The sequence below is a fragment of the Pundamilia nyererei genome, unplaced genomic scaffold (genome assembly GCF_000239375.1).
Source record: "Pundamilia nyererei isolate P.nyererei 1_Seehausen unplaced genomic scaffold, PunNye1.0 scaffold00225, whole genome shotgun sequence".
NCBI classification, from domain to species: Eukaryota; Metazoa; Chordata; class Actinopteri; order Cichliformes; family Cichlidae; genus Pundamilia; species Pundamilia nyererei.
In genome coordinates, this window is record NW_005187626.1 from 602,472 (window position 1) to 613,959 (window position 11,488).

The 11,488-nt window shown below is 51.7% G+C and overlaps 2 protein-coding genes across 3 annotated transcripts in view; both read left to right on the forward strand.

The window, feature by feature from the left end:
- The window catches only part of LOC102203963 (spectrin beta chain, non-erythrocytic 1-like), a 37,976-nt gene extending 34,861 nt beyond the window's left edge, over nucleotides 1-3,115 (forward strand). For both annotated transcript variants that reach the window (XM_005748598.1, XM_005748599.1), the window contains 2 exons: nucleotides 1,679-1,721; nucleotides 1,802-3,115. In XM_005748598.1, coding sequence (XP_005748655.1) covers nucleotides 1,679-1,721; nucleotides 1,802-2,014 — 256 coding nt within the window. In that variant the 3' untranslated portion in view covers nucleotides 2,015-3,115. The remainder of the gene's footprint in view (nucleotides 1-1,678; nucleotides 1,722-1,801) is intronic.
- Nucleotides 3,116-4,589: 1,474 nt separating this feature from the next.
- LOC102215789 (echinoderm microtubule-associated protein-like 6) overlaps nucleotides 4,590-11,488 on the forward strand; it is a 37,313-nt gene continuing 30,414 nt past the window's right edge. The window contains exons 1-9 of the mRNA XM_005748642.1: nucleotides 4,590-5,626; nucleotides 7,345-7,504; nucleotides 7,964-8,062; nucleotides 8,135-8,203; nucleotides 8,828-9,013; nucleotides 9,207-9,342; nucleotides 10,040-10,241; nucleotides 10,324-10,461; nucleotides 10,848-11,104. Coding sequence (XP_005748699.1) covers nucleotides 5,430-5,626; nucleotides 7,345-7,504; nucleotides 7,964-8,062; nucleotides 8,135-8,203; nucleotides 8,828-9,013; nucleotides 9,207-9,342; nucleotides 10,040-10,241; nucleotides 10,324-10,461; nucleotides 10,848-11,104 — 1,444 coding nt within the window. The 5' untranslated portion in view covers nucleotides 4,590-5,429. The remainder of the gene's footprint in view (nucleotides 5,627-7,344; nucleotides 7,505-7,963; nucleotides 8,063-8,134; nucleotides 8,204-8,827; nucleotides 9,014-9,206; nucleotides 9,343-10,039; nucleotides 10,242-10,323; nucleotides 10,462-10,847; nucleotides 11,105-11,488) is intronic.

Genomic DNA, 11,488 nt, shown 5'->3' on the forward strand with positions numbered 1-11,488 from the left:
CGTGTATCTGACGGACAAACACCAAACCAGTTCCACATCACTGAAGTTGCACCATTTTTACAAACCAATTCTGGTTCATCTGTTTCACTCCACAATCGGCCATGTGCATATGAAAACAAAGCCACTGCGCATGCGCGTTTCACTCATATTCTATCGCGATATTTCATTTTCCTATCGTTGCCTAACATTATACCGGTATTACTGTGAACGGTATAATATGGCCCAGCCCTACCTACACGTATGCATAGACTCTTTGTTCACATGCATGCCTGTGTAAGATGTCATATGTTAATGGACCTATGCATATTCATGTAACCACAATAAAGAGCAGTGCTACGGGGGAGCTGACTGAGAGCGACTGGGGTGTTCGAGCAGCAGGAACAGCGCTCGTCTCGTCCTCCCCCTCGTGCACGAGCTCACACAGAGCTCTGCCTGCTGTCCAACGCTGTTGCCATTGTAGCAGAATTGTCTCTGATTGTTCCAGCAATAGGTCTGTGCTAGACAAGCCTCTCACACAGCGTCAGAGCTAGACGCAGCGTACGCAACAAAAACACATGTAGACGTTTTCACGCACACGCACAGACACACACACATGAACAGACATGCACAGACACACATGCACACACACGCACAGACGCACACACATGCACTGACATACACGCACACAGACGCACATGCACACAGACGCACACACATGCACAGACATGCACGCACACACATGCACTGACATACACGCACACAGACGCACATGCACACAGACGCACACACATGCACAGACATGCACGCACACACATGCACAGACACATGCACACACACGCACAGACGCACACACATGCACAGACATACACGCACACAGACGCACATGCACACACGCACACAGACGCACATGCACACACGCACAGACATGCACAGACACACATGCACACAGACGCACAGACATGCACAGACACACGCACACACAGACGCACGCACACACACGCACAGACACACGCACAGACATGCACAGACAGACACAGACACACGCACAGACATGCACAGACAGACACAGACACACACGCACAGACAGACACACACGCACAGACACGCACAGACAGACACAGACACGCACAGACAGACACACACACGCACAGACATGCACAGACAGACACAGACACACACGCACAGACAGACACACACGCACAGACACGCACAGACATGCACAGACAGACACACACACACAGACATGCACAGACAGACACAGACACACACGCACAGACACACACGCACACATGCACAGACACACACGCACAGACACACGCACACAGACATTGTGAGAGTTACACCAACCACCTGACATGTTTTATTGTTTGACAGCATCCCATTACCATGGTTACTCACCAACACATTTCTCAGCCGCAACATTAGGACGCAGCTCCGCCTCCTTTGCCTCATTTTTTTGTTAGCCCAATCACAGCTGCAGCCTGCAGGAACTGATGCTGTGATTGGTTGTCAGGGTGAGGGTCGTTCAGACTTCGCCCGGTGACCGTCATTGGTCCAAAGAACGCTGATCACCTGAGCGCTTAAACACACCTGGATGTGTATCTCAGCACAGCCGGCACTTTAACCTTTGACCTGAGGCTTGGTTTGGTGCGTTTGTACGGTTCCTCCACTCACGCCTGTCTTCCTCTCGCTCTTTCAGAATCACCGATGGAAACGAATACCTGTTCCAAGCCAAAGACGAGGTGAGTTTGATTTTTGCTCAGATTCGTGGAAGCGCTCACCTGTGTGGCGTTCCTGCTTAACTGCTTACGTGCCTCCGCAGGAGGAGATGAGTACCTGGATCCAGGCCATCCTGAACGCCGGCGCCGCAGACCGCTCTGACATCCAGGGCAGCAGCCCCGGCACGCCTGCCTCCGGGCATGCTCACACGCTGCCGGCCACCATCACGCTCACCACCGAGTCGAGCCCCGGAAAGCGCGAGAAGGACAAAGACAAGGAGAAGCGCTTCAGCCTGTTCAGCAAAAAGAAGCAGTAGAGCGCGGCGGCGAGGCGCTTTGGCGAAACCGCCCAGGTGCTCTGACGCACCCATCGCCACATTTACAGGCGCCTCATTTCTCATGGGCCGCCATCAGCCAGGGAGAACTGGAGGCCGCCTCAGAGCGCTGCCAGCTTCCTGAAGATCGACTTGGAGCGGGTGAAACCGCCATCTCTCTGAGGCTGGCGAGCCTCAGTCCTCCCCGCTGAATGGTTCACCTTTAAAATCGGCCAATCCCAGAGACTGAGGCGGTGGAGACGAGGAGCAAAGGAGCGTTTCGCCAAAGCCCGCCGTCGCCTCATTTTTGTGCGTTCTGCATTTTTGTTCGCGTGTCGGTCGTTTTTTGACGGCGAGTCGGAGTGCCTGATGTAACGCTGTGTCATCGTTGGCGAATGAGGCCGCTGTCGCCGTGTGCATTACCGGCCGTGACATCATCACTGCATCTCGCTCTTTCTTTGATGACATCATCAGGGACCACACGCTAATGTTCTGTTATTGTTTGTTTTTTATTCTCTGAAATTTGTTATTTTTCTATTTTTTGTCGTTTCCTCGTCACAGACGCCGTTTCCTGCCGCGGAGAAATTGGACCAACAGTGCATTTCATTCCAATAATTTCTGTTTTCGTTTCTCTGCAGCCATGTTGTTTTTGTCAGACAGCCAATCGCCTTCAAGGAGGTGGTGATTTAGAAACGTCCACCTGCATGCTTCATCAGGCTCCGACCTGAGCGCGAAACTGCGACTTCCTTGTTTTGTATCTCTGGTCAGGTGGTGTCGGCGAGGGCGGAGGGAGCTCGCCGTCCCGCCGACGGGAGCGAGGTCCAGACTGGTGAAGGTTGCTTGCTCGTCATCGGCTCTTCGCACCACGCTGATTTCTGCTCTTTGATACCCGTGCTGCCCCGTCACTGTAGATCTATCGTAGCGAACATGTATGGAAGCCCCGCCGTCGTCCTGCACAATCAGAGCTGCACCAATAGGAATGAAGACGCTCGCCGATATTTAGCCGACCTTCGATCATTACAGCTTCTCATGTATGAACCTGCACCTGTAGACTTACAGCTCTCTGTCACATATGTGTGATGTCATTAAAGCTTTTAACCTTTACTCAGTAGCTTCCTGTTGTCTTTGCACGTGCTCAGTTAGAAACCCGCACAGACCCGAGGCCCCCCCCTTCCCCATCTGTATCTGCGTGTGTCTGCCTCTGTGGTGTGTGTGGGGGGGGGAGGCTGGTCCCTGGTTTAATGCTGGGGGCGGTCCCTTTTTAAATCTCCAGGTCCACTGAAGTTTTCATTGGTTGTGGCCTGCAGGTGTTAGAGCAAACAGGTGAGTTACAGATATAGTTCCTGCCCAGTGATGACGCTCATTGGAGGGTTCAGGTAAATCTCGCCTAACGTGGCATGGATGCAGTGAGCTGCTCGTTAAAAACACTACCCCCAGCATGCACTGCGGCTGTACGCTGAATCAGACCGTACCTGCTCAGAGGCGGGAAGCTCGCAGAGGTGTCCGCGAGGGAAACCGGAAGCTGTGACCTTCAAAAGAAAACGGAGGATTCTGGGAAAAAAAATCGGATTAAGCGTCAGATTTACTACCGTCCTGCGCATGCGCAAACTGTTTTAGGGTAGAGAAGTGTTTAGAAAGCGTGCAGAGAGCTCAGAGGTGTTTGTTCATCACGGAGAAAAACAGGGAAGAGCAGGTCACTACTCACTGCGCCTGCGTGCAGAAAACTGCGGACCTTAATCCTCAGCACACCTGTGAGCGCGGGTTCACACTGAGTTTAGAGTACAGCTGTGTTTTCCTACAAACATTTAGATGTCTGTGCAGGTAAAGGTTTTTTCAGAAATAAAAGATTAAAAAATAAAAGTCTTTATGTTGTGAATAAACATGTCAAATTCATAACTGGATGAAACTGTGAGATTTTTTTTTTTAAAAGGTGCTGATGTGTGCACGCCCCCCTGTCGAGGGCTGCAGAACTGCTGCAGAATCTGAACCAGACTCCTGCATGAGCTGCAGTCACGTGATTGGACTCGCACCTGCAGATGCACATCGGCTGCATGCGCACGCTGCTGACCAAGTTTCAGGTGGTGACCTCCAGGTGACCTCAGACCAGACAAGGTTGTCCATAGTCTGGGAGCTGCTGGTTGGAGGACTGGTTGCTGTTGGGTCATTGCGTGTATTGAACCACATGAAGGCCGTCAGGAGAAACTAGCTTCCTTTTATTTTTGCTGAGCTGGAAAAACCCTTTCAGATTAGTCTGACTTCCTCTCAGCATCTGATGACGTCTGACTGTAAACGTCACAAAGACACATTACATATTTAAGCTATACTAAAGGTGAAGTGAATGAGGGCGTAAATAAATGAAAGGCTTTTAAAAAAGATGTAAGCCTCATCGTGAGATAAGAAGCTGAAGCATATGTGTGACGTGATGACCTCTCAGGCGTTATTCGTTATTTTTGTGTCTCTTAGTCACAAACGGAGAGAAGAGCTCGTGTTTGCTCCAATCCTGCTATGAATGAACGATAAATGCGATGCTTTGTATCTGGTGCTTTTATTTTGAAGGTGACCGCGGGAAGCACGGGGTTTCACGGTTTCCGGCTTGATGCTTTCGGCGGTCCCGTTAGCGCTCCGTTCTCGGGTCGCCGTTTTTCACGGTTTTAGGGCTGCTGGTGACCGGTGCCCGAGCAGGAGCGCCGGTGCGGGCGGGTGTGGACGGTCGCGGGTAGATGTGCGCAGTAATCTGCGGATCGGCGCAGACGGCGGAGGATTTGCTGTGATTTAAATCTGTGCCTGACGGACGGAGGCCGGGAGGAGCCGCTAACGGTGACCCGATCCGGTCTGTCTGCTGCGGGTCAGAATTAAAACGCCCACAAACAGCTCGAAGTTACATTTCCGGGAGTGTCTCTGAGGTCGGACATGGAAGCTGGAAACGTCAGGGTTTAGACCGCCGCCTTTTATTTAGTTAAAACACATAAACTCACTGTTAAATTTTCATCAGCTGAATTTGGTCTTTATGATTTTGAAATTCTGTGATTTTGTCTCAGGTCGTCTGAATTTAGCAAACATTGATTTTATCTCAGCAGCACTCAGTTTATTCACAGTCGTTCAGGTTTCCATCATCATAAAATCCACCTGAGCCAGTCTTCAGGTGAGCAGTTGTGTTCAGGTGTCGGTCAGAGGTTTCTGGCCCCGGCGCTGACTCCACTCGGGATTTTTACTGTGAAAAGCGCAGAAGAAGACCCTTACAACCTTCCTGCTGACACATTAGTGAGCGGTGCCAAAGCTGCCTCTGGAATCATGGGAAGTGTAGGCAAAGAGACTACAGGGATGGACGGCAGTTCCTGGCAGCGTTAGCGGCTCCAGCAGATACATTTCTCTGAGACGGTTTTTCTGTGGATGTTTGAGTTTGTGGGTTTAAGCAGACATGTCAGATAAAACAGCGCCGCGCTGCCAGCTGAGGCTGGAGTGGATCCACGGGTACCGGGGCCACCAGTGCCGAAACAACCTGTACTACACAGCTGGGAAAGATGTGGTGTACTTCGTGGCCGGGGTGGGCGTGGTCTTCAACACCAGAGAGCACACACAGAAGTTCTACCTGGGACACAACGATGACATTATCAGGTGAGGAGGAACCCTGTGACGGTGCTGGTGAACTCTGACGCCATGCAGGCGGGTTTTAGGATTTAAAGGTCGGTCCATCAGCCGCTGGATTCAACGTCTAGAGAATGTTCAGTTAGAACCTCGGATTCAGAAGACCGGTGTGGTTCTCGCTCAGGTTGCAGAACAGCTCTTTACTTCTTGAGCAGTTTGTCCAGCTGATTTGACCGCATTCTGCAGGGTGTCCTATAAGGGGCGCTTCAGGAGTGCGGGGTATCGGGCCTGTTGGGTTCACCTCACGATTCTGGTCTCATTTCTGTCAGAGATGACAGAATTTGTAAGCGGATACAGATGATGAAGTATTTTGGCTTCGATGGTTTCTGGACCTCGTTTCGGTTCTCCCTCACTTGACCTCCTGCTCACAGAGGTCCTGGTCATCGGCTGGAGGACGAGTTTAGGTTTCCCAGAGTATGTTCACAGTGAGGGCAGGGTGGAGCAGGAGGTCGACAGATGAATTGAAAGTGAAGCGATCTGTTTACTGCTAGATCTACGTACTTGTGCTCACCTGTGACCACAAGCTCCCTCTGAAGGTGTCTAGGCTCAGGCTCAGAGATGCTGTGAGGGTTCGGTGTTTCAGGTAGAGCTCAGAGTAGAGAGGAGTCTGACCTGGACCCTCCTGGGGAGGTGTGTCACCTGGAGGCCCCGGGGCAGATCCCCGGCATCTCGGCTGGTTTGGGAACATCTTGGTGTACCTCTGGAGGAGCTGGAAAGGGTTTCTGAAGCTAGTCTGAGGATGGAAATTGGACGTAAATACTTAGAATGGCATTCTCTTGAACATCCAGCAGGGGGCGACTCCTCTGGCCCAATTTATATAGAAGTCTGTGAGAAAAGGAGCTGATATGTGAGCTCCGTGAACACCTGAGAGACGGTTTCTGGTCTCAGGTTTTAGGCGTGACTGACGCAAACTGAAACTTGTTTTGTGAATTTTGCTCATTCTTGGTGATATAACGGAGGATTATGTGGGTCTGCTCGTGGGCTGACAGATGTTTGATGGTCTGCGCAGTCGGGTTCAGGATTGAAATAAAGATTAGAGTTAATTTACAAAAGAGAATCTGCCACAGTCCACGGCAAAGCTGCAGGTAGTGCCATCGTGTGAGTGTGGAAACTTTAATATCTCCAGAGTCCAGGAGAAAACTGTTGTGTCAGCTGTTGTGTTTACGTGCCCTGCAGCACTTTGTCAGTGTTCACTGGATCTGGAGCGACACGTCAAACCCGTGTGCTTAAATTCGTCCTGACTTCCTCCTGCTCAGCATTTTGTTTCAGCTTTAACGCAGTTCAGAACTTCCTTTGGAATCTGTCTGTTTTTAGGTTTCCTTCAGTGTTTGTGATGCTCTGCAGACAGGGGGCGCTCACACCCAGTTCAGCTGTTTTAATGGGACTCTCTGATTGGAGGACCTTTAAAAACAGAAAGCCACTGCATGTCTGTAACCATCACAAAAACCAGCATTAAGTGCTTACTTCCACCAGCCCTGAGGCGTGTTGGTGAACACACGTGTGTGCTGCTGCGTGTCCGCCCCCCTTCACAGATGGCCGGGTGGCCGCTGAACGATTAAAAGCTTCATCAGCAGCTGCCAGGTCAGCCCTAGTGATGAGGTCACAGTGTGGAGACAGGAAGTCGAGCTCAGCCGTCGGTCGCTGTGATCGGTGTCAGAACTGCTGACTTCTTCTTCTTCCTTTCTCAGTCTGGCCATGCATCCTGATAAGATCCAGGTGGCAACAGGTCAGGTGGGGAAGGACCCGTACATCTGTATCTGGGACACGTACGCCATGCAGACGGTGTCCATCCTGCGGGACGTGCACACCCACGGAGTGGCCTGTCTCGCCTTCGATGCTGATGGACAGGTAACGATGTTACCGACACTCTAACCACCCGTCTCAGATTAAAGTTTTAACAATTAAAAAAATAAAATCTTTGAATTTGAATTAAAACTTTATCAGTAGCAGCAGTTTTACAGCAGCTTTGTATGAGTCGCGCTTCAGAATAATCCTCCTGTGTCTGACACCTGCTGCTTTAGCTCCTCCTGCTGTAAGATAACTTTCCTGTCATTGGCTGCACCTCATCAACAAACACAAGCAAGTGGGCGGGGCTTTTGGCGCCTCTCTGTGACATGACACTGACCCACTGTTGAGAGATTACTGCGAACACTGAGCTCGTCAGTAGGAGCTCTACATTTAGTGTGAACGCACACGGCCAGACCAGGAGATGTGACAGGAAGTGAGGCGAAGGCGAGTGGGTCACCTTTACGTTTCATCGTAAAGGTATCGTCCAATCACGTTCCCTCTTTGTTTCTGTTGCCATAGCGACTGGCCTCAGTCGGCCTGGATGCCAAGAACACGGTGTGCGTCTGGGACTGGAGAAGAGGACGTGTCCTCGCCACGGCCACCGGACACTTGGACAGAGTACGTGCCGGCGCACACGCGTTTACCTGCAGGCGTACCTGAGGAGTAACGCCGCTCTCGCTTTTCCCACAGATCTTCGACGTGTGCTGGGATCCGTTCCAGGCCGGCCGGCTGGTCAGCTGCGGAGTCAAGCACATCAAGGTGGGGCAGCACCTGGGTGGTCACATGACGGAGGGGTTCACAGGCAGCTGCGGGTGCTGGGATCAGCCGCACATCATCCCGCCTGCAGCGGACGATGTGCGGCTGAAAAGTACAGGAGACGTTTAAACCCGGTGATGATTTCGACCTCACACCTCTGTCACGTACAGAGCTGTGCAAAACTCTTGAGCTGCTCCTCACTCTGTGCAGCATCAGGTAATGTTCAGATGTTGACTCACAGGTGGGTGAGAGAAGGAAGACAGGACAAAGACATGCTGTGGAAGAGAGACAGATTAATAACAGGTATGATTCAGTGCGGAGAGGTCTGTAACACATAGTGAGTGAAGAAGAAACACCCAGTGCATCATGGGAATCCCCGGCAGCCTGCACCTGTTGCAGCGTCACTAAGGGAGGATTCAGGGTCACAGCTTGTTTGAGTTGTAAAAACTGATTCTTATTTTCCTGCGACAGATAAAGAAGTGTGGGGGCTCAAGACTTTTGCACGGTCCTGTGTGGGGTTGAAATGGTCCTTCTACTGCTCGCCGTCGATAACCTACTCAGCACGCCAGCATGGCTGGCACCACTTCCTGTGCTAATCTGCGCCCTCTCTGTTTCCTGTGTGCGTAGTTTTGGACTCTGTGTGGGAACGCTCTGACTCCGAAGCGAGGGATTTTTGGGAAAACGGGCGACCTGCAGACCATCCTGTGCGTCTCTGCGGCCAAAGACGAGCTCACATACTCCGGCGCTCTGAACGGGGACGTTTACGTGTGGCGAGGACTCACGCTGATGAGGACCGTACAGGCTGCACACGGGGTACACACACACACACACAGCTTTACCTGTAAAACAGGTGGAGCTCGAGAGCAGCATCCACCCTGATGGAAACGCTTTCTCCTCCAGGTAACGCGAGGATCAAACATGGCCGACCTAACCCGAGCAGGTGATTAACCCACAGCTGCACCTGTGCTGGGAAGGGGCTGATGGGAAATGTGTTGTTCTTCTGCAGGCGGGGATCTTCAGCATGCACGCCTGTGAGGAAGGATTCGCCACCGGAGGGCGAGACGGCTGCATCAGACTGTGGGATGTGGACTTCAAACCCATCACAAAGATCGACCTGAGGGAGGCGGAGCAGGGCTACAAAGGTCTGATCTGGTCCCCTCTGTCACACCGGGGTCACTCAGGGGTCACACCGCGGTCCACCTGCTCAGGGTCGCCTCTGCTTTGGTTTTGTATTTGATCAACCACAGCGGCAAAAAAGTCGTCAGTGCTTCACAGAAAGTGAATCTACAGCAGGCTGAGTCTTACCTGCTGCTCACCTGGCTCTGGCAGAGACGCCGGATTCCCAAATCACATGTGATCACATTTATTATTAATAATAATAATAGTACATGTTATTTAAAAGCGCCTTTAAAACACCCAAGCACACAGGTACAGCAAATAAAACAGGCATAAAAACGTGAGCTGTACACAATAATAAGCGTAGCAGATAAAAAGATCATGGATGATTTATATGGAGTAGGCGGTCTTAAATAGGTGGGGTGGTGTCGAGGGGGAATTCCAGGGTCGAGACGAGAGGAACAGAAAGAGATGTATGCCTTACATGTATGGAGGAGTATTTAAAATGAATGGCAGATTTGACCGGGAGCAGTGAAGCTGCTTCAGGACAGGCGTGCTGTGATGTCCTCGTGACAACACGGGCAGCAGAGCTCTCGACACGTTGAAGCGTACTGATGGATTTTTGTGTTACAGTAGTCGATCTGAGACGCAGCAATGTGCTTGTTAAATGTGAGTTCTGTGATTGGTGGCGCCCGTCCCAGAGTTTCCTGTTTCCTGTCTCAGGTCTGTCGATCCGCAGCGTGTGCTGGAAGGCCGACCGCATCCTGGCCGGGACTCAGGACAGTGAAATCTTCGAGGTGATGGTCCGAGACCGGGACAAACCAGTTCTACTGATGCAGGGTCACAGCGAGGGCGAGCTGTGGGCGCTGGACATGCACCCCAAACAGCCCGTCGCCGTCACCGGGAGTGACGACCGCTCCGTGAGGTCGGTCCAACTGCACCGCAGACCGCTCACGCCCTCCCGCTCACCTGGTGTCCTCCTAACCTGTTGCTCACCTGTGTCTCAGGCTCTGGAGCCTTCCTGACCACACTCTGCTGGCTCGCTGCAACATGGAGGAGTCCGTTCGAAGCGTTTCTTTCAACAATGACGGTTCTCAGCTCGCTCTGGGCATGAAGGATGGCTCGTTTACGGTGCTGCGTGTCAGGTGACCTCTCTTACCTGTCGATAAGATTATGTACAGGTGTGTTATCGCCTCAAATTAAACAGGAGCTTAAAGCAGATCTGTGACCAGCGAGCTCAGGGAAGCTGACGTCTGCGTTAACAAATGCTGACGTGGAAAACTGTTGGCGGCCTCGCACTTCCTAAATCTCTGCGGTAACGGTCACAGGTAATGGACCCCACTGATCACGATCGGGTCCTCTTTGTGATAAAGACCACTTCCTGCTATGTGACAGCGGTCTTTAAGCAGGTTAAACATAATTGGCGTGTGTTGCTGTGGTTCTTAGAAATGGGCGGGGTTAAAAGGCTAAGGTGGTGGTTTACCATCCGTGCTCCGGTTAGTGAGGCGTGCTAATGCGTGTGTTTGTGCAGGGACATGACAGAGGTTGTGCACATCAAGGACAGGAAGGAAGTGATCCACGAGCTGAAGTTTTCTCCGGATGGTTCTTTCCTGGCGGTCGGGTCCAATGACGGGATGGTGGACGTGTATGCCGTCGCACAGCGCTACAAGAAGGTAGGCGAGTGCAGCCGCTCCGCCTCCTTCATCACCCACCTGGACTGGTCGGTCGACAGCCGCTTCCTGCAGACCAATGACGGTGCCGGGGAGCGGCTCTTCTACAGGATGCCAGGTACACAGGAACACCTGAGACTTGGTTTTGTCCTCCCGGTTTCCACACAGCTGTGGTCTTCAGGGGACAAAAATGTCCCCACTTCATTTTAGCGTGTTTTAAATTAGTATAAATTGTCAATCAATTCAGCGTTACAGTTTGACTGAAGACATTAACACAAAATTTACCCAACATTTGACATTTTAGGGCCACCAGACCTTGTTTACATAAAGTACACTTTGTTTTTGAGCGAAAATAAAACGAGACAATAAAATATTTCATCCATCCATCCATTCGCTTTCGCTTATCCTTTTCAGGGTGCGGGGGGCGCTGGAGCCTATCCCAGCTGTCATAGGGCGAGAGGCGGGGTACACCCTGGACAGGTCGCCAGTCTGTCGCAGGGCA